Source organism: Anomaloglossus baeobatrachus, chromosome 6 (assembly GCF_048569485.1).
Source record: "Anomaloglossus baeobatrachus isolate aAnoBae1 chromosome 6, aAnoBae1.hap1, whole genome shotgun sequence".
Taxonomy (NCBI): Eukaryota; Metazoa; Chordata; class Amphibia; order Anura; family Aromobatidae; genus Anomaloglossus; species Anomaloglossus baeobatrachus.
Window position 1 is genome coordinate 215,406,749 of NC_134358.1, and position 22,244 is coordinate 215,428,992.

The 22,244-nt window shown below is 46.4% G+C and overlaps 1 protein-coding gene across 1 annotated transcript in view; it reads left to right on the top strand.

The window, feature by feature from the left end:
• Positions 1-9,483: 9,483 nt before the first annotated feature.
• The window catches only part of LOC142243092 (cytidine monophosphate-N-acetylneuraminic acid hydroxylase-like), a 186,225-nt gene continuing 173,464 nt past the window's right edge, over positions 9,484-22,244 (top strand). Inside the window, exon 1 of the mRNA XM_075314674.1 lies at positions 9,484-9,548. Within this exon, the coding sequence (XP_075170789.1) occupies positions 9,538-9,548 (11 nt within the window). The 5' untranslated portion in view covers positions 9,484-9,537. The remainder of the gene's footprint in view (positions 9,549-22,244) is intronic.

Consider the following 22,244-nt stretch of genomic DNA (forward strand, 5'->3'; position numbering starts at 1 on the left):
GTCAGACACACCAGTGGGATGATCAGGATGGAGTAGGGCCATCCACCTAGGGGTCAGGAAGACTGGTGGGAGGGAGGAAGAAGAGAGAGCAGTGAGAGTCCTCAAAGAGTGAGGAGCTGGGAGTTGTAGCTCCTGGGGAGCGAGACTAAGGGGTACTTTGCACACTACGACATTGCAGGTGCGATGTCGGTGGGGTCAAATTGAAAGTGATGCACATCCGGCATCGCAGGCAACATCGTAGTGTGTAAAGCCTTGATGATACAATTAACGAGCGCAAAAGCGTCGTAATCGTATCATCGGTGAAGCGTCGGCGTAATCCATAATTACGCTGATGCGATGGTCCGATGTTGTTCCTCGCTCCTGCGGCAGCACACATCGCTGTGTGTGAAGCCGCAGGAGCGAGGAACATCTCCTACCAGCGTCACCGTGGCTTCCGTAGGATATGCGGAAGGGAGAAGGTGGGCGAGATGTTTACATCCCGCTCATCTCCGCCCCTCCGCTCCTATTGGCCGCCTGCCGTGTGACGTCGCAGTGACGCCGCATGACCCGCCCCCTTAATAAGGAGGCGGGTCGCCGGCCAGAGCGACGTCCCAGGACAGGTGAGTCCATGTGAAGCTGCCGTAGCGATAATGTTCGCTACAGCAGCTATCACAAGGATATCGCAGGTGCGACGGGGGCGGGGACTATCGCGCTCGGCATCGCAGCATCGGCTTGCGATGTCGCAGCATGCAAAGTACCCCTTAGGTTGGGTCGCAGACGGTGGTCTGGGACTACAGGAGTCGGGGACCGGTGGCAGGGACATTGGAAAGGGTGCGACGGACATACTCTAGGAGGACTGTCGTCATCAGAACCCCAAAAGAACTGACCAGTACTGAGCACAGCGGGGGAACAGGACCCTAGGTCAGGGGCAGGTTCATCCATCCTGATAATTAACCTGGTAGGGAGAGTATCTTCACGAACTTCCCTAAAAGCTCGGAGATTGAAGGCATCAGCACAATGCGAGGGATAGGGTTCTCCATATAAAACAACCCAACTGAAATCCCATATGCCAGCTATCAAGAGCACAGCTGCCCTACACACAAGTAGCAGGGCCCCAACAGCTTCATGCCAAGGAGCCACAACAGTCAACTAAAATTGTGCACGGAGGCAAGGTCCGCAGTGACTGGATGCACAGAGACTTTGGTTTATCTTCAGTGTGAGTGTCTGCTTTATAATCCTCATCCTGCACCACAATTACCCACAGTGAGTACTCTGTTCCCCTGTACCTACGCTCCCCAGCATCCACCAACCATCCCAGAGGCCTGGGCCTTCCCTACCTGCAGAGGGACTGACACCTTGCTGCCCCACACCATCAGCCCCGGTATTCCTTCCAGCAGTAATGGTACTCCCATTGCCACAACCCGCAGGTGGCATCACAAACTTCTCCCCTGTAAATATCCCCTTTATAGGATCGGAGTGTTAGCCGAACCCAGGTCCGGAACCCTCGAGCCACGACCACCCCGGATCCGAGCACCCCGGTCTGCGCAGGGGCAGCACACCTCTGTAGTACTGGCTGCTGCTGAATCATTCCATATTGACTGAACCTGCTGTACTGGCTAGTGTTGCTGCATTATTCCATATTGACCCAACCTGCTGTACTGTCCGCTTCTGTTGCATTGTTCCATATCAGCCAAACCTGCTGTACTGGCCACTGTTGCTGTATTGTTCCAGCTAGCCCAAACCTAATGTTCCGGACACTGCTGCTGCATCATTCCATATTGGCCAAACCTGCTGTACCGGCTGCTTCTGCTGCATTGCTCCATATCAGCCAAACCTGCTGTACCGGCCTCTGCAGCTGCAGCGTTCCATACCGACTGCACCTGCCTTATTAGAGACTGTCAGTGTCCATACGTCTGGGGCCAGCTGTCATAGCACCGTGTCTCCCTGAGTGTCACCTGTTTGCCTCAGCAGACAAATCCAAACTCACCATCAGAGGCTTTGGTCAATACCCAGTGTTGCCTAAAGTCACACCCCTCAAGTGTACTGTGTGCTGTATCCCAGTGGATCCACCCCCATCTCATTCCCACGACAATTACAATTGACTGACCAATCACAACAATCTGAGTATGGGGACCTCCGACATGGGTCCCACTCCTCTTCCCATGCCGGTCAACAGTCAGTGACAGCCGTCGGTACAGAAATGTTAATTAGAGTTGAGCGATGTTCGAGTCGAACGGTTCGCCAATTTCAAATTCGAGTGATTTTGTGCGACGTTCGAGTCATTCGACAAACTCGAACGATTTGCTTCAAGTTCGGCTGTTCGAGTTACGTTTGATAACGGTTCGATCACCAAAAAGCGTAGCTAGTTACTAGCTGGCTTTTCACTCTAATACTGTGAGTCATTGTGAATCATGATATTATCAAAATTCAGCGTATAGTGTGCGGGGGGGATGGGGTTTAGATCAGTGCTGCTGCTGAGTGCTGAAAGAATGGCGATCGCCATTTATTTATTTTTTTTCCTAACCGCGCGTACAGTGGGACGGGCCAGGCTGTCAGCCAATCACAGACACACACACAGCATAGTGGATTTTTGCCAAACAAGCAAGGGCATGTGTCATTGGCTGTGCATGTCACATGTCTTTGCCCTATAAGATCCGGACATTTTACCCGTCGCCGCCATTATCTCTCTGCTGCGGGTGGGTGACAGTCACTGCTCCCGCTCCCACTGCTGCTGTGTGCACTATAGACAATATTAAGAGATAGATGATCGATTACCGAGAATACAAAAGGACTTCATTCTGGAGAGTATGATGTTTATTTTAAAAAATAATCTCTTTACTTTTCAAGACACTATATACCATCAGTGCTGTGCGGTTGCTATGGGCTCTAAGGCAGCACCCACCTTTGCTAATTTGGTGATGGGGCTGTTTGAGATGCAATATATCTACTCTTCTGAACTGTTCAAGCATGTGGTCATTTACAAAAGGTACATAGATGACCTATTTATCATCTGGGATAACGCTGAAAATAATTATCTATTGTTCCAGGAGGGCATAGAAAATAATACTTGGGGTTTGAACTTTTCACCAACAGTGGACAAGGTTTCTATTGACTTTCTTGATCTGACCATAACTCATACCAATACCTCCATTCTCACCAAAACTTTTTTCAAAAGGGTGGCACAGCAATGGATATATAAACTTTACCAGTAATCATTATGATAAGTGGCTGCTGAACATACCCAGAAATCAATATCAAAGAATCAGGAGAAATTGTACGTTGGACAAGAACTTTAAGGATCAAGCCTTGGTTCTAAAGGAGAGATTCCTCGATAAAAAATATCCCCTTGCAACTATAAAGAGAGCTTATCCGGTCAACAGGGACCTAAAAAAAAAGGATCTCATTAAAAAAGTTGAGACCCCCCCCGCAAAGAAGCAAACCCGGTCAATAAGATTGCGTCCAACTTTCTCACTACTTTGAGCTGTGATGGGGATATAATCAAAAATATCTTAAAGAAACACTGGTATATACTTCATAATGACCCCTATCTTAAAGAGGTGTTACCCACTCACCCAGGAATCACTTTCCGTAGAGCCTCTAACCTAAAAAGTCAACTAGCCCCCAGTAGGCTTAGGAGTAATTTCAGTCCCGCCATCAACAACAAACCCATGGGGTCTTACAAATGTTATACCAAGAATTGCTTATGCTGCAAAACTATCCAACATGGAAGGGTCAGTTTTGGTTTGGCCCCGGGAGGTACAGATTTTATGATACTAGGGCACCTCACCTGTCAATCCGATTTTGTAATATATTTAATAGAATGCGATTGTGATAAACGATATATAGGCAGGACTACTCAAGCTTTGCATAATCGGATCAACTCCCACAGACATAATATCAAAGTGGGTTTTATGCTTCATGGGTTATCCCGACATGATACCTTAGCTCATGAAAAGAAAATTAAATTAAAAGCCACCCCAATCGAACAGATACCTCCACACATTCCTGACAGGATGGAGGTTCTGAATAAAAAAGAAACCTTTTGGATATACAAACTTAATATTCTGAAACCCCGGGGCCTCAATGAAGTTACTGATCTATTTCATTAAATATCATACAGGTTGTTTTTATCCTTTTACTTTTTATTGGGTATCACTCCCGGTTGATTTTAATATCTACTTATATATAATATACTCTTTGATTATAGTTCGATTGTATCACACATATATTTATTATTTTATGTAGGCCATGTTCTGGTTTTATTCTGGTTTTATTTCATTTTAGCCAGGTCTTTATTATTACGTTTTTATATCATATTTTTATAGTGATTATTATTATTTTCTTAGTATCTCCTCTGGGAGAAATGCCTCCCCGTCAGCATTTTAATTGTCCTTACACTTGTTTGTTTGGTTTGCATATTAACTGAACATCGTGAATTATATTACTACGATATCTCAGGTTTACTTACAGTCATATGAAAAAGTTTGGGCACCCCTATTAATGTTAACCTTTTTTCTTTATAACAATTTGGGGTTTTGCAACAGCTATTTCAGTTTCATATATCTAATTTCTGATGGACTGAGTAATATTTCTGGATTGAAATGAGGTTTATTGTACTAACAGAAAATATGCAATCCGCATTTAAACAAAATTTGACCCGTGCAAAAGTATGGGCACTTCCACGTAAAAGTGACATTAATATTTTGCAGATCCTCCTTTTGCAAAAATAACAGCCTCTAGTCGCTTCCTGTAGCTTTTAATGAGTTCATGGATCCTGGATGAAGGTATATTTTACCATTCCTGTTTACAAAACAATTCCAGTTCAGTTAAGTTTGATGGTCGCCGAGCATGGACAGCACGCTTCAAATCATCCCACAGATTTTCAATGATATTCAGGTCTGGGGACTGGGATGGCCAATCCAGAACATTGTAATTGTTCCTCTGCATGAATGCCTGAGTAGATTTGGAGTGGTGTTTTGGATCATTGTCTTGCTGAAATATCCATCCCCTGCGTAACTTCAACTTTGTCACTGATTCTTGCACATTATTGTTAAGAATCTGCTGATACTGAGTTGAATCCATGCGACCCACAACTTTAACAAGATTCCCGGTGCCTGCATTGGCCACACAGCCCCAAAGCATGATGGAACCTCCACCAAATTTTACTGTGGGAAGCAAGTGCTTCTCTTGGAATGCCGTGTTTTTTTGCCTCCATGCATAATGCCTTTTTGTATGACCAAACAATTCAATCTTTGTTTTATCAGTCCACAGGACCTTCTTCCAAAATGTAACTGGCTTTTCCAAATGTTCTTTTGCATACCTCAGGCGACTCTGTTTGTGGTGTGCTTGCAGAAACGGCTTCTTTCGCATCACTCTCCCATACAGCTTCTCCTTGTGCAACGTGCGCTGTATTGTTGACCGATGCACATTGACACCATTTGCAGCAAGATGATGCTGCAGGTCTTTTGAGGTGGTCTGTGGATTGTCCTTGACTGTTCTCACCATTCTTCTCTGCCTTTCTGATATTTTTCTTGGCCTGCCACTTCTGGGCTTAACAAGAACTGTACCTGTGTTCTTCCATTTCCTTACTATGTTCCTCACAGTGGAAACTGACAGTTTAAATCTCTGAGACAACTTTTTGTATCTTTCCCCGGACCAACTATGTTGAATAATCTTTGTTTTCAGATCATTTGAGAGTTGTTTTGAGAAGCCCATGATGCCACTCTTCATAGGAGATTCAAATAGGAGCACAACTTGCAAGTGGCCACCTTAAATACCTTTTCTCATTGGATTGGTTCCCCCTGCCTATGAAGTTCAAAGCTCAATGAGGTTACAAAACCAATTTAGTGCTTCAGTAAGTCAGTAAAAAGTAGTTAGGAGTGTTCAAATCAAGAAATTGATAAGGGTGCCCATACTTTTGCACCGGTCAAATTTTGTTTAAATGTGGATTGCACATTTTATGTTAGTACAATAAACCTCATTTCAATCCAGAAATATTACTCAGTCTATCAGTTATTAGATATATGAAACTGAAATAGCTGTTGCAAAAACCCAAATTGTTATAAAGAAAAAAGGTTAACATTAATAGGGGTGCCCAAACTTTTTCATATGACTGTATATGTCCTCTTAGGTCTAACTCACTATTTCTATTACCGCTATCACATCTCACGGTATGATCTTTACTCCAGTATCAGCCTATCCAACTTCTATATCTTTCCGTTTGGATTAGCGGTACTATCTTCCATATTTTCTGGCGGGTCTACATCACATACTTTTTTCCCCGTGTCTCTCCCCCACCAGTTATTCCGAGCACTCTCACACCAATGTATCGGTTTGGATATTCTTTTCTGTTTCTTTTTTATGCACCATAAAAATGATGTTTTAGGGCCATTGGGTTTTTTTCACTCCGGTTTGGACCCTTATCATAGTTTGACTCATCTTTGGTGTATTAAATGTTAATACAGACACTTGCTCTGTTTCCTTGGGGCAACGCATGCGCTGTGGCAATTTTCCCACGGTCTTGAACCCACATAACCTGCCTGTCTCTGATACATACCTTTGGCGCAGGCGCGGTTCATTTTTTTCTCACGCTTATGAACTCCGGTGAACTGCTTTCAAAACATGAGGATCTGGAACAGTTCTGTACTTTTTTTTACTGTTTTTCACTGTTATAAATTCTTTCTCCAGCACATTACGGAGAGAGGCTACTTGGGTTCACACTGCAATTGTAGGGTTTTTTCTCCCCCTTTTTTTCACCTTCTTTTTCCTTTTCTTTGGATGCTTCTTTTTTCACTTCCCAAAACATTACATGCCTCGGTGGCTGCATTAGCTCAAGCTTCCGCTCAGTGAATTCTGATCTACTTGAGGTCCGATGTCAGCACAATGAAGTGAGCTCTGGGCTCTCCTCATACTTCAGTTAATATGTATATTTGTATTAAGTGCATATGTTTGTAGATTGCATATATACATGTATATTTTTTACACACACCAATGAATACACATGTTTTATCAGATTTTCATATTTATTTTTCACATAATTTATTGTATGTTTAATCATTGTAGCCATCTGTTTCATGACTACGGATGGATTTTGATCTTTCACTATGAAGATACATTTATTACGTCATGTCTGTACTGCAATGCACCCTTTCCCGCCCGTTTTTTTCTAAGAAGGGGTGGTCCTGTGACGTCATCTTGGCTATTTAATGTATGTCTGTGCCCACTTGTATAGATTTGATGTTTTTCTTTGTGCCTGACGGTCCTGAGGAAGGGAGCCGAGTCTCCTGAAATGCGCAGACCTATGCAAATAATAAAGATACATTAATCTGACATCTGAACAGTGATCATTGGCGCGGCATTGAAACACTCCTCTCCACTCCTCTCTGTTATCGCAGGTAAACAAGAACACACTTTGTAATAAAAGATACCTTGCTTAAATCACTGTATTAACCCTTACAGCATGCTGTCTGCAGATTACATAGCAAAAACCTGCTGACAGATTCCCTCAGATGGCTTTGTTGCTTGCTGAAAACAATCAGAGGGTGGTTTTCAGAGATTGTCAGTTTGGAATTCAATTTGATTGCTTGTGCTGTGATAGTATATGTGCTTTTTAATTTGCTGATGTATTTACTGTCAAGATGCTGCAGTAATATGGGGAAAATAGTGGAAACTGTCAATCTGAAGGTTGAGAACTACCAGACGGAATTAAGGTGAGCATTGTATCTTAAATACCGTTTAGATTATCCATCACCAATAGATTGCCCCAAGGTAACAAAGGCCAATGGCAATGTCGTGTGTGATAAGTTAAAGCTTTGTAGCATAAATATTGGTGTACATTGTGGTACCCCACACATTGGCCATTGTTAAAGAAGAATCTCTCCTATTATTGCTTCATTGGGAGCTGTACACCAGTGAAGGCTCATTAGTCCTTGTCTATTTGCTAGGACAGAAGGTAGATGGAGTATAACGAATATAGAGTAAAATTATGTAACAAAGGAGGAATTGATGAGTTTACAAGGAAGTTAATATTTGACTATAGATAAAAATACACCAGTTGACCCATAGGCTTATTGTCGATCGCAAAGAGTCTATGACTGCGCTATGCCTGGGCGTCCATACAGAAGAAAAAAAAAGAAAATATTTGTACTACTCAATCCTCTTTTTTTATCCTCATTTATTACAAAATATCAACATCCATATTAGTGTGTCATGAAAACTTCAGCACTAGGTTTTGAATGCAACATCCTAAATCCTGGTGGCAAGCATTTTTATTTGTGTCAAAGTCCAAAATTAGTACCATCATTAAAGGGGTTGTCTACTTAATTTGTATCCCTTTAGTGCAAATTAATGCTTAAAGGGGTTGTCCCTTACTAAGACAACCCCTTTTGATTCCACATGTTTCCCCAGGTAAAATAATAACGGCTATACTCACCTCTAAGGCTATGTGCCCACAAGGCAATGTATCCGCAGATTTTGCCGCAGAGAATATGCGGATTTATCTGAATTTTCTAGATAAATCCGCAGGATTTAGCATCTACAGACACTCCCCATGTGATGCTATGGGATTTGGAGAGTGCTGTAATAATGGTGCGGATGTCCGGCAGCTGCACGTAACTGCATGTCCATTATTCATGCGGAAATATCTGCGGAAATCCCGCCCCTACACTATGGTGATAGATGCCGAGACTTCCGCAGGTAAGTTGCACGAATATCAGCAGGTTTACCGCAGATATTTCGCTGGAATCCTGCAGCAATGGATAGCTGCGGATTTCGGGTAGCTGCTGTGGGAAACCGCAGGTACATTGTCCCGTGGTCACATAGCCGTATACCGGTGCTGTTCCAGCGGTGTCCGGGATTGTGGTAGTGGGGCTCACGTTGGGTTGTGACATCATGCGATCCCGACATCTAATCAGCGTCGGCTTCTTTCTCTCCTCCTTTGGACCAAATGAACAATCAACAGGAAGTGAGCGCGGCCGCAGCATTCACTTCCTGTTCATTAACTCGTTTGGTCTGAAATCTTGGAGACAGAAGCCGGAGCTGATAATAAGAGGGCTCTCGTGGTGTTACAACCCTACATGAGACATTGCACTGCTGCAATGGCTCCGGTACGGAAGGTGAGTATAGTTTTTATTTTACCCTGGGAAATGTGGTATCAAAAAGGGGTTGTCCCTTTAAGGATTGATATTCACTAAAGGTATACACATTAAGTGTCAAGTATATTGATGTTAGGTATAAATTACATTCAATTTTTACTATAAAAATAACATTGCCATGACAATTATTCAAGACATTTTTGACAGTTTTAACTCAAAGGGAGTGCCCCGAGCAGAGGATTCACCCCTATGATGGCAAAATACCCAGACAGTGCATATGGAAGATATGAGTGCCACTATCTGCTGTGTATTGAGGTTAGCTTCTGCACAGTTAATATTGTGTGAGGTAGGTGGAGTTACCTGTTTAGTTTAAAGATCACAATGGAAAGGAGATTTCTCATTCTGCCTGTATACTTTCACGTTAAGTCATTTCTTCTTCTGTGTTCTTTATTTCCACTGACTGGTCATGGAAGTAGGGTAAGTAATAGCAAAAAATTCTCACATTAACTTTTGGAGTAGATAGAATATTTATTTTTGACATTTATAAAAGTCATAAGGTTATATTTATAGTGTAACGATGTGGTAAATGGTTACAGAACATTATCAGAAAAAAAGTTATTTATAGATAGATTCATAGTTATTAATTATAAATATATATGTATATTAGATCTCAATATTGTTATAGCCTGTTCAATTATAAAAGATGAGTTTTCCATAATATCATGAATACCTGTGGATTTAATGCTAAGAATAATTTATTTGAGCTCAGAAGAGTATTTACAGTGTATAGATACTGTATGCTACTCTATTTTGGCATAAATAATGTTATATACGTAGTACAACAAATTTCTAAAAAGCCACTTAACCAACTGAAATTTTCCGGGAGTCAATATAAAAAGTGCATTATATGACATAAAAGGAAAACTAATAATGTAAAAACATTAAGTATATGGCTAGAAATATAATAAGTGTAATAGAGTTGCGATTTAGTCATTTTTGGAGGTTATGTTATGCTCAGGGGTGGAAATAATAATAATAATTATAAGATGGAAGCCACCAGAACAGGGGCCAGATTGGAGCCCAAGATGTGTCCATCTGCCTCATTACAGTGAGTGGTTCCGTTTCTTCAGAATCGTAGTTTTTGAGGATTTACACAGAAACACCAACAAAAGTGCTAATTGAGGAGCAAGGGATAAGTGTGATTATACTGATTATTAGAAGGCAGAATAAGCAAAAAAATAACAGTTATATTTTTTTTTAACTCATTCACTTTGCGCTGTAAGTGATAGGACGGGTTTATTCTTCAGGTCAGTACAATTACATCAATATCAGATTTATATTGTTTTCTTTATGATTTGCTACTTTTGCACACCATAAATATTTTCCAGAGTATAATTTGTTTTTGCATTGCCATATTCTGAGAGCTGTAGTTTTTTTTTATTTTTTTCACCAACACAGCCGTATGAGGGCATTTTTTTTGCAGGATGAGTTGACATTTTCAGTAATACAATCTTTTTTTACATATGACTTACTAATCACTTTTTATTTCATTTTCATGCGTGTGAGTATGATAAAAAAAGCTACATTTTTGGCAATTTTTTTTTTATTTATTCATTTTTGCATTGTTAACCATTCAGGATAAAATGTGACAGTTTTATACTTTAGGTTGTTCCAGGAGCAGCAATATCAATTATGTCTACACTTTTCTGTTTATTTTTGTGTTTATACAAAAGCTTTGCTTTTAGTGTCAGGGGATTGCTGTTTTTATGTTTTTTTTTATATATTTCTACCTGTTTACACTTTTTTTTTTTTAGCTTTTATGTTTTTACTTAGTCCCACTATGAAACTTGAATATTTTTCAGGCTGATTGCTGATTATCATGCCCTGCAATACTCATACTAAAGTACATGAAACTTATCAGTTTAACACTAGCACAGCACGTTTGACCATTTAATGAGCGCCGTAAAAAATGATACCGGCATTTGTTAAGGGGTTAAACCGGCTGTTGGCTACCACTATTTACCTATTGCCAATAATGTTGAGATCAGTTAGACATTACTTTAAAATGGTTTAATACAATTCTCGGAGATTTACATACATCTTTACTGGGCAATCGTCAGCTTTGCTTTATTGTGATTTGTGGAGATTTGATTAGCCGCAAATCAAATAAAAAAAAAAAAAATAACAAAGCTCGAGAAATCAAATTTTAAAAGATTCCAGAGTTTTGATCTGAAATATGAAGGAGTCAAAACTCTTTCGCACTCCAGTTATATTAAAGCTTCTGTTGGTCATGCTATGTTATCAGCTTTCCACACGTACTCACTGTCTCCCCAATCACCGCTCCTCAGGTTTGAATGTGTTATATCAGTTCATTTGGTGCTGCCCCACCTGTGATTCAACAAAGAAGAAAACTATGTAGTAATTTGTTTTTTTGTGGTCTGAGGGTGAGACTGGTGCCAAAATGTATTGAAGACTTCATGCACAATATGAATAACGTATTTTTCTGTAAAGATGTATGCATGAATGGAGAATTCAAGGAAGGTCACACAAGTGTCACTGTGGCGCCCTGGACAAGCCAGGACGTCACAGAACTACTGCACCTCACCAGGCCCCGTAACCCGCCATCCATCCCTGCCCCTCACCGGGCCCCGGGACAACCAACCCCCCTACCCACGGAGGGGAGAACCAACATCCAAGCTGCTCCCTGTCATCGCTCCCGGGATCCCCGTCCAGAGCAGCGGTGGTGTCACCAATCTCACCACAACCGTGGGTGGCGTCACGGACAATAAATCCCCAAAACAAATCCCCTTTTCACTCACGGGCGAGGAACGCCGCTCGAGTCCCCGGGATCCGGCCCCCCGCTCGAGCCACCACCGAGCAGCAGCAGCAGCAGCTGGACCCGAGCAGTGGGAGAGCGCAGCTTCCCCTCCTCCGCCCGCGACATCACAAAGACCTGGATGTCGGCATCATCAATGACTGATGACATCATTGAGCATGCATGAGGACTGTTTCTTCTGGATGGAAAAGTGACAGTGGAATGTTTGGCAAATACATCCTACATGGCAGTGGCATACCGCCAATTTCGGCAGGCCACATGGCCGCCATGGGACCTTTGAGTCAGCCCACGGGCCACCTGCCCAGGATCGCATTTTCAATTGTATCGGCATCACAGATGCTGAAACAATTGAAAGGAATTCTCCCACTGTGTCTGCGCTCTGACGTGTAAGCACAGTGAAGTGCAATGACGTCACTACTGCGCACCACTGTGCTGAGATGTGCAGAGCAGCAGCACAGTGGACACACTGAGGAGGCCAGAGCATCAGGGGAACCAAGGAAAAGTGAGTATTTATGTATTTTACCCTAGAATGCGCAACCATAGAATTCTACTATAGAAAACAAGTAACCCAGCAGGCCTGCGAGGCCCCAGGTATGCGTTCTAGGGTTAATCATGGTGGTCAGAGGACTATGGAAGTGCATGAAAAGATATGGGGGCAGCATAATAGCATATGGAGGCTATATACTACTATATAAAGGTGGCGACTAAAATATGGGGGCGCATAATACGATAGGGGGTGCATACTACTATATGGGGGTGAATCTTAGTATATGGAAGTACATAACACTATGTGGGGCTGCATATTAAATATGGGGGTGCATAATAGTATATAGGGGCCCATAATACTGTATGGTGGTGAATACTACTATATGGGAGTACATAATACTATATGGGGCTGCATAATACTATATGGGGGTTGCGTACAACTATATGGGAGTGCATAATACTATATGACGGCGCATAATACTATATGGAGCTGCATAATGCTATATGGGGCTGTGTATTACTATATGGGGGCTGCTTAATAGTATATGTGGGCTGCATAATACTATATGGGTGTTGCATACTACTATATGGGACCTGCATAATACTATATGGAGGAATATGAGGGTGCATTACATTATATAGAGAAATATAGGGTGCATTATATTATATAGAGTGCATTATACTATATGGAGGAATATGGGGCTGCTTTATTTTATATGGGGGTGCGTTATAATACATGGAGGACTATGAAGAGTGCATTAAACAATATGAAGGGCTATGGTGTGCATTATACTATATGAAGAACTATGGGAGGGGCATTATAAAGGAATATGGGGAGTGTATTATAATATATGGAGGAGTATGGGGTGCATTATATGATATGAAGGACTATGGACGGTACATAAATGGAGGACTATGGGGAATGCATTATAGTTTATGAAGGACTATGGGGTGCATTATACTATATGGAGGACTATGGGGTGTGCATTATTTTATATGAAGGATCATGAGGTGCATTATACTATAGGGAGAAAAGACAAAAGGAGTGCACCGCTAGAATAGTGGGGTGCAGACTCCTGAAGAGTAATGAAACATAAGCTAGAAAGGGGGAGAAAAAAGAAAGAAGGGCGAGAAAAGAAAATTGGAGTTAGCACAACCTGATATGATAATAAAAGCAAACCTTTATTACAGATCAAAGTTAAAAAGTTAAAAGCAATAATAATAATACATTCACACCAACACACAATAATAACACAATTATGTGAGATGTAAAGACATCCCCAACACCATATAAATTACAATCAATACAAATAGCTGCTCAACACAGTAAATAAATAGCCACAAGATAAGAAAAGGGTATATATGCTGAAATAGTAAATACCCTAAAGAAAGCGCTATATATAAATCAATACATAATAATAATGAGCCATAAGGATCTAAGTACAAAGCCAACAGGGCCGTAAAACATGACACTAATGGGACTCACAGCATGAGATAACATCATCCAATATAGCAGAGTCTGCTACATGACCCACTCCCTCCCCTCCCCTCCTACTTTTCCTATAGGATTGATTTTATTCCTAATATTTACTGCTGGGTCGGGCACTATTGTGCTTGCTAGGTACCTTACTGGCAGACTGCACAGCTTCTCCTTCATCCATTGCAGGATCTCTGCATGTCCATGATCTACTATATTAGATGATGTTATCTCATGCTGTGAGTCCCATTAAGGCCCCGTCACACTAAGCAACATCGCTAGCAACATCGCTGCTAACGAACAACTTTTGAGAAAGCCATGGAACCCATAGGGTGGAGGGGCGACATGACTAGAGGGAAGGGAAGGAGTGATGGGGTTAATGGAAACAGGAATGGTTTGTTTATAAGGCAGAGTAAAGGGATTGGTGGGTAGGAGGAGTTCCCTGGAGGAAGAGGTGGGACAGTTGAGGGGTGTAAGTAAAGGACTTTGACTTACCCCCTCTCTCTTGACTTCCGGATATGGAACGATCTGACTGGAGAGGTTCCTATAAGGTGTCAGGACGTCACCTTCTATTTCTCCATGGAGGAGTGGGAGTATTTAGAAGGACACAAAGATCTGTACAAGGACGTCATGATGGAGGTTCCCCAGCCCCTCACATCACCAGACTTCCGGATATGGAACGATCCGGACGTGCGACAGGATGGCTGCTACCCGGGAGCAGCGGATTCATCATGGCAGTGCACGGGCCCCTGGCAGCGCGGTCCCACGTCTTGGCTGCTGGGGGTTAACCCGTTGGCACTTTCCCCTCGCTCCCCTGTCAGCTGCGGGCGGCGTCCCCCCTCCCTCATATCTCAGGTACTTGCCGTGTGCGGGGGGAGCGAGGAGGAGATGCGAGAGCCCCTTCGGGGACCCTCCGCGGTAGGACGTGGGCAGGGCAGTACTCAGCTGCTGCTCCGGCCGCGGGAGGAATCTCCGTCCGGGCCGCGGCAGCCGGGAGGGGGGCGTGGCTTGGCTGCGGCCTACTTCCGGTCCGAGCCGCGGCCTGGATTGCTGGATGCGACGGCTCCCGGACGGGGAGAGCGCCCGGCGGTGACAGAGGCCAGCTTTACCCCTCGCGGAAGGCGGGGGGGGGGCCGCGGAGCTGCAGCCAGTGGTGGGTCCGGCACCAGGGCAGGCGGGCCTGGGGCGACGGGTGCCCAGGAAGCGTCGGTGAGTGGGGGTGACGGCAGGGGCCCTGCAGTTCCTGCTTGGTCACCCAGATCAGGTTGCAGCTCCCGGCCGCGGCGGTCTCCCCCAGGAGGGGGAGGGCCCAGCGGACAGAGGCTTTCATGGGGCCCAGGAGGGCTGGATGCGGCGGCTCCTGGCCAGGAGAGCGCCCGGCGAGGACGGAGGCCAGCGTTCCCCCCCCCCCCCCCCGCGGGGGGAGGGGGGGGGGCGGGGGGCTGCAGCCAGCAAGGGGTCCGGCACCAGGGCAGGCGAGCATGGTGCAACGGATGCCCGGGAGGCGTCGGTACGTGGGGGTGACGGCGGGGGCCCTGCGGTCCCCGCCTGGTCACCCAGAGCAGGCGTGCAGCTCCCGGCAGCGGCGGTCTCCCCCAAGGGGGGGAGGGCCCGGCGGACGGATGCCTTCTGGGCCCAGGAGGGCAGGAGGCTGGCGGCTCTGGATGGGAGTCTGCTGGCAGCGGGTCGGGCCACAGGTACCCCCTGTCCTTGCAGGTAGCAAGGGGGGGTCAGGCCAGAAGATAAGGCCCGCGGTGGCAGCCCGTAGGACGGGACGGTTTCCGGGGTTGTCGCCGCGGGACAGAAGATGGAGCTTGGAGGATGGTGCCCACGCGGCGTACCAGGAGGACGGCCGTGGTGGTGGCAGCGCTTCGGCGGCGTCTGCATTACATGAGCCAGAGGCGGTCGGCTCCAGCGAGGAGGAGGAGGAAGCAGCGACGGATGAATCAGACATCCGGATGGCGTGATTTTTATTCCAGGATATGCCGGGTCGCGGTCGGGTGAGACGGCCGTGGATTTGGCAGGGCTGGGGGGGGGCGGCTGCGGACACGGCAGCGCCGAGTGGGTTGGTGTTTTGACCAGGTATGGGGTTTACTGAAGTGGTGTATACGGTTGTGGAGAGTGCGCATGCACCGCAGGCGGCATGGACGGGATCGGTGGTTAGTAGGCGCAGGTGCGGCAGGCAGAGTGAGGGCGCATGAGGCGGCAGGGGAGCATTTTCGGGCAGAGGCGGCAAGGGCTGTGACAGAGTGAGTGGTGAGGAACGAAGAGGGGGATGAGGTGGTGCGTCTGGCTGACAGTGGCCAAGTGTGAGAGGTATGGGTGCTTCAAAGGCCCACTGGGGGGGCTCACTTGCTGGAGGATGTGAGGGATAAGATTTGAATGGGGAACGTGTAGCAATAGTTTCGCTGCTCCCCCGGGAACAGTTTCACCTGGATTAGGTTAAGCCAAGTGATTCCAGGAAGGATAAGTAGAGGGAGGGGAGCGCCGGTGGAGGCTCACCCTCGTACATTTGCAACGTGGCTGCGGGCATTTGCGTTTTTTGGCAAGGGTATCGGGGGAAGGAATTGGGTAATTGGTTCGGTTATATGGATCCATTTGGGGTGGCTTGTTAGGTCATATGGCGGTTTAGTCTGGCTTCAGTACGCCGAGTAATTTCAGCAAGGGAAGGTGTTGCGTGCCAGTATGCGGTAGGATCATACGGGCACATCCTTATGGCTGCAGTGGATGGCGGCTCCTAGTCAGCCCCCCCCCCCCTTTTTGGGGGGTAGTTGGCTGTTCGGGGCTTGGAACCCCGGCGACACGGACGATGAGGGTTTTTTGGGGGGAATAGAAGGATGGGTGGTGCAGATTTGGGGCGGACGGTTGTCTTAAGCATAAGTGTTGGGTTGTGGTATGGAACATAGTAATTCTGCGTCATTCTATTTATATTGGTGGATCTTTGCCTCCTTATTGGAAGTTTGCGCTGGGCTAGGGGACACCTGGTGGTTGTCAGTGGAAAGAGGGGTCAGGAAGTGGTGTTGGGCAGGATGGGTGGGCCATTCGGGGCCCTCCTTGTCACGATTGGGTTTCTCTGTTGGGGGGTAGTGCCGGAAATGAGCCGTATATAGATGTATATATTTCGGCTTGTTCAAAACGTATCTTATCTGGAGGAGTCATCGGTGTATGCCTGCTTGGCTCCAGAATTGTCGGCGGTTTATTATGTGTCGTTTGACAGAGGGTGGGATTTGGTAAAGGCGGTGAGCCGGGGAGCATTGATGGCAAAGGCGAATTTGGAGGCGGCATTTAGGTTGTTACTGGTCCACCCTGCTAGCTAGCAGTTCTGGTGCTGCAGTGGGGAGGGGAGTTATTATTATGTTGATCGGTGGGTGCTAATGGGTTGTTGTCCCATTTTATGTTCCTTTGGAGGCGGTTATTTCTTGGTGGAGTGGTTTGTGCGTGGTGTGTCCCAGCTTACACCTCTTATTCATTATAGGTTGATTCTCTTTACATCGGGTTGGCGGGTTGATGATTCGTTGAGGTTGATTGTTTTATTACAGATGGTGGTGGATACTCTTTTGGGCCTGTTGGCGCAGGCGAAGACTGAGGGTCCAACGCCAGTGATACGGTTTGTGGGGATAAAGTTTGATGTTATGGTCAGAGGGGTAGGATTCGTGGGTAATGGTGTGGTCCTATGGGCTGCGATAGAGGCAGTTAGGTCAGCTAAGACGGTGCGGTTTCAGGCGGTGCAGTCTTTGCAGGGGCGGTCGAACCACGGGTGCAGAGTTACGCCGCTGGGGTGCGTGTCTGCTGGACGGCTGGCGATGGCTGCGCCAAGGGTGCAGCCATCGGATCCTTTGTGTGTGGTCACGAGGGAGATCAATGATGATCTGATGGTGTAGGAGGTTTTTTCTTACGGCGATTTAGTGGCCGCGGTTTGTGGCTGGGTAAGGTGCTACCTGATGGAACGTAGCTGCGGTACTCGGAGGCAGCGGGTCCAGTTGTTTTCTGGTTGGGCATTGTGGGGTAGCGCTTCCAATCGGTGGTAGTGGTCGGGTGGTGGAGGTTGGCAGTTTTTTCCAAGAGGAAGGTGTGCTGTCATTCTGGCTATCAGTTGGTGGAGAATTCGATTAATAGTTGGTTTGCTAATCCTGGGGCCAAGGGTGGCGTACTTGCGACAGTTGGTTTCTCAATTGGATGTGTTTTAAAAAAAAAAAAAAAAAATGTTATGCGTGGCGCAACCAGTACTGGGGTTCGCCAAGGGAATAGCAGCTGCTCTGTTTCCTTCCAGTTCTGCAGGTCTCGGGAGTTGAGGCCGGGTAGCAGACGAGGTGGGCACGGTGTGTCCGGAGGGCTTGTGGAGTCTGGTGTTGCTGTGTTGGGGAGCGGCTCGGTGCCCAGTGACTGAGGTTATTTGGGGCTGATATTCAGAAGTATGGGTGGCGCGGATAACGTTTGGGACAATGTGTGAGGAAGGCCCGGTGGAGTATTTGATGGTGGCGTTGGCAGTGGTGAGTAACGGTTTTCAGGCTGCTAGGCCGGCGTCCGCAGTGGAGCAGAGGGTGGCGGCTGTGGCTGTCTTGTTAAGGATTAGATGTGGAGAGATGTTTTCGCAGGATCTTAGGGCGCGGCAGGCCTTGAAGGGTTTGGTCGTAAGGGTGTGAGGGAGCGGGATACAAGGGTCCGTCTCCGTTGTTTTGTGGCAGCGTTTGGTGAGTGGTTTGTGGCGGCTATGTTCATCTGAGCACGAGCGGGTTTTTGTTTCCCTTGTCCAAAACGGTTTGTGTTAGCCTTTTGGGGGGCTTTGAGATTGTGGGGTTGGTCAGCTCATCTACGGTCAAGAGCGGAGGTTGGATGTTGGAGGATGTGTCCGAGGTGGTGCAGTGGGTTGAGCGCCGGCTTTGTCGCTCACCGAATTAGATTAGGCGGGTGGTGAAGGTTGGTGTTGTTATACGCGGTCCCGGGTGCGGAATTATGTTGTGAGGGCGCCCAGGCTCATTATTGTGTCGCGTTTGTTAAGGTACCATTTTGTGGCAGTGCTGCAGACTTGATTGCAGGTGGCGGGGGTGGGCGCCCGGAATACTATGGGTCGTATTCCTTCTGGATTGGGCTGCCACGGAGGCCCCTCGGTGGGCTCAGAAAAGGGGTTGTGAGAAGTATTGGGAGGTGGGAGTCCTCTTGTTTCGGTGTTACGTTTGGCCTCAGTTGTTATCGGGTTAAGGCAATGGGGGCATTTGAGTCTTTTGGGAGTGGAATGGGTTGGCGTAACAGGTTGGTGTTATCTGTGGGTTTATAACCCCTGGGTTTTTGTGGTGAGGGTGTGCCTCATTTGGATATTTGGGCATTCGTTGGTTCTCGGGGCCTCGACGGTCTGAGGCTCGCCTGAATGTTGCCAGTTGGGTCTGGACGGGTCGATGGTACTGGTCCAGTAAATTGGAGGCAGCGATTTGGTATCTCGAGAAGTTATTTATGAATGTTTTAAAAAAAAAAAAAAAAAAAAAAAATTGTTGGTTGTTGCATTGTGTAAGACATACCTGAGCTTAATCGTGGGGTAGTTTTGATAGTGTGACCAGGTTGGAATGGCGTGTGGCTCGTGCGATAGGCAGTATCAATCGAGCCTTATTGGGGGGGCGGCGCCAAAAGTTGGTGGCGCTGAACTGGTGGTTTTGGGGATGCGATGGGGGTGCATCTTCACGTGCTTGGTGCTGTTTTGTGGACGCTGGGATTGCGTGGAGGTGTGGTACAAGCTTTTGGTGTGTGGCGGGTCCAGGCCACGTAAGGAGTCACGTGCCCTGTCCTGTGGCGGGGGGTAGGTCTGGTCCAGAGGCGGTTGAAGGCAATGGTAACTGGACAGAGAGACACCATCTTGGTATGGTGGCTCCAGGTTCCGGGATGTTGCAGGCACGGGGTTCTGCAAAGTTGGGGGGTTAATCCGTAGGTGATTAATACCTCATCTCTGGGTCGGTGTGTTGCGGCCAGGGATACTGGGGTGAGAAGTGGTTCCTGGACTGGGCCTACTCAGGGTTGTATATTTACTGTATTGGTTACTGTGTTACCTATTGTTATTTGTTGGGGTCGCCCGTTGGACGGCGCCCCCTTGTGTTAGTATGTAAATAATAGGTAATAAAGGCTGCTGTGGCCAATTTTAAACCAAGTCACATGCAGTTCGTGTATTATTTACAGATGGTATTGGTGGGTAACACACATACAGCACGACTGGAGAATCCTTCCTCAATGGTCAAGAAAGCCATGGAACCCATAGGGTGGAGGGGCGACATGACTAGAGGGAAGGGAAGGAGTGATGGGGTTAATGGAAACAGGAATGGTTTGTTTATAAGGCAGAGTAAAGGGATTGGTGGGTAGGAGGAGTTCCCTGGAGGAAGAGGTGGGACAGTTGAGGGGTGTAAGTAAAGGACTTTGACTTACCCCCTCTCTCTTGACTTCCGGATATGGAACGATCCCCGCCCACCCTCCCTTGTGTTTAATGCCGAGGGGAATTTGGTCTGGGTTGTTTCTTTGTCACAGCAGCGGGGGGTAGGTCTGGTCCAGAGGCGGTTGAAGGCAATGGTAACTGGACAGAGAGACACCATCTTGGTATGGTGGCTCCAGGTTCCGGGATGTTGCAGGCACGGGGTTCTGCAAAGTTGGGGGGTTAATCCGTAGGTGATTAATACCTCATCTCTGGGTCGGTGTGTTGCGGCCAGGGATACTGGGGTGAGAAGTGGTTCCTGGACTGGGCCTACTCAGGGTTGTATATTTACTGTATTGGTTACTGTGTTACCTATTGTTATTTGTTGGGGTCGCCCGTTGGACGGCGCCCCCTTGTGTTAGTATGTAAATAATAGGTAATAAAGGCTGCTGTGGCCAATTTTAAACCAAGTCACATGCAGTTCGTGTATTATTTACAGATGGTATTGGTGGGTAACACACATACAGCACGACTGGAGAATCCTTCCTCAATGGTCATGACGTTGCTAGCGATGTTGCTGTGTGTGACATCCAGCAACAACCTGGCCCCTGCTGTGAGGTCGTTGGTTGTTGCTGAATGTCCTGGGCCATTTTTTAGTTGTTGCTCTCCCGCTGTGAAGCACAGATCGCTGTGTGTGACAGCGAGACAGCAACAACTAAATGTGCAGGCAGCAGGAGCCGGCTTCTGCGGAGGCTGGTAACCACAGTAAACATCGGGTAACCAAGAAGCCCTGTCCTTGGTTACCCGATATTTACCTTCGTTACCAGCCTCCGCCGCTCTCACTGTCAGTGCCGGCTCCTGCTCTGTGCACATTTAGCTGCAGGACACATCGGGTTAATTAACCCGATGTGTGCTGTAACTAGGAGAGCAGGGAGCCAGCGCTAAGCGGTGTGCGCTGCTCCCTGCTCTGTGCACATTTAGCTGCAGCACACATCGGGTAATTAACCTGATGTGTGCTGTAGCTAGGAGAGCAGGGAGCCAGCGCTCAGTGTGCGCTGCTCCCTGCTCTCTGCACGTGTAGCTCCGTGCGCTGGTAACCAAGGTAAATATCGGGTTGGTTACCCGATATTTACCTTAGTTACCAAGCGCAGCATCTTCCACGCGGCGCTGGGGGCTGGTCACTGGTTGCTGGTGAGCTCACCAGCAACTCGTGTAGCGACGCTCCAGCGATCCCTGCCAGGTCAGGTTGCTGGTGGGATCACTGGAGTGTCGCAGTGTGACATCTCACCAGCAACCTCCTAGCAACTTACCAGCGATCCCTATCGTTGTTGGGATCGCAGGTAAGTTGCTTAGTGTGACTGGACCTTTAGTGTCATGTTTTACGGCCCTGTTGGCTTTTTACTTAGATCCTTATGGCTCATTATTATTATGTATTGATTTATATATAGCGCTTTCTTTAGGGTATTTACTATTTCAGCATATATACCCTTTTCTTATCTTGTGGCTATTTGTTTACCGTGTTGAGCAGCTATTTGTATTGATTGTAATTTATATGGTGTTGGGGATGTCTTTACATCTCACATAATTGTGTTATTATCGGGTGTCGGTGTCAATGTATTAGGTTTATTGCTTTTAACTGCTTTTAACTTTGATCTGTAATAAAGGTTTGCTTCTATTATTGTGAGCAATGTACTGTATGTAAAGCACTGTGGATTTAATAGCACTAAATAAATGAATACAATTATTATTATTATCATATCAGGTTGTGCTAGCTCAAATTTTTGCAGTGTTCTTTTCTCTCCTCCTTTCTAGCTTATACTATATGGAGGACTATGGGGTGCATTAGACGATATGGAGGACTATGTGGGGCCCATTATACTTTATAGAGGACTATGGGGGACTATTATATTATATGGATGACTATGTGGGTCCCATGACTTTATGGAGAATTATGTGTGGCCCATTATACTAAATGAAAAGCTTTCT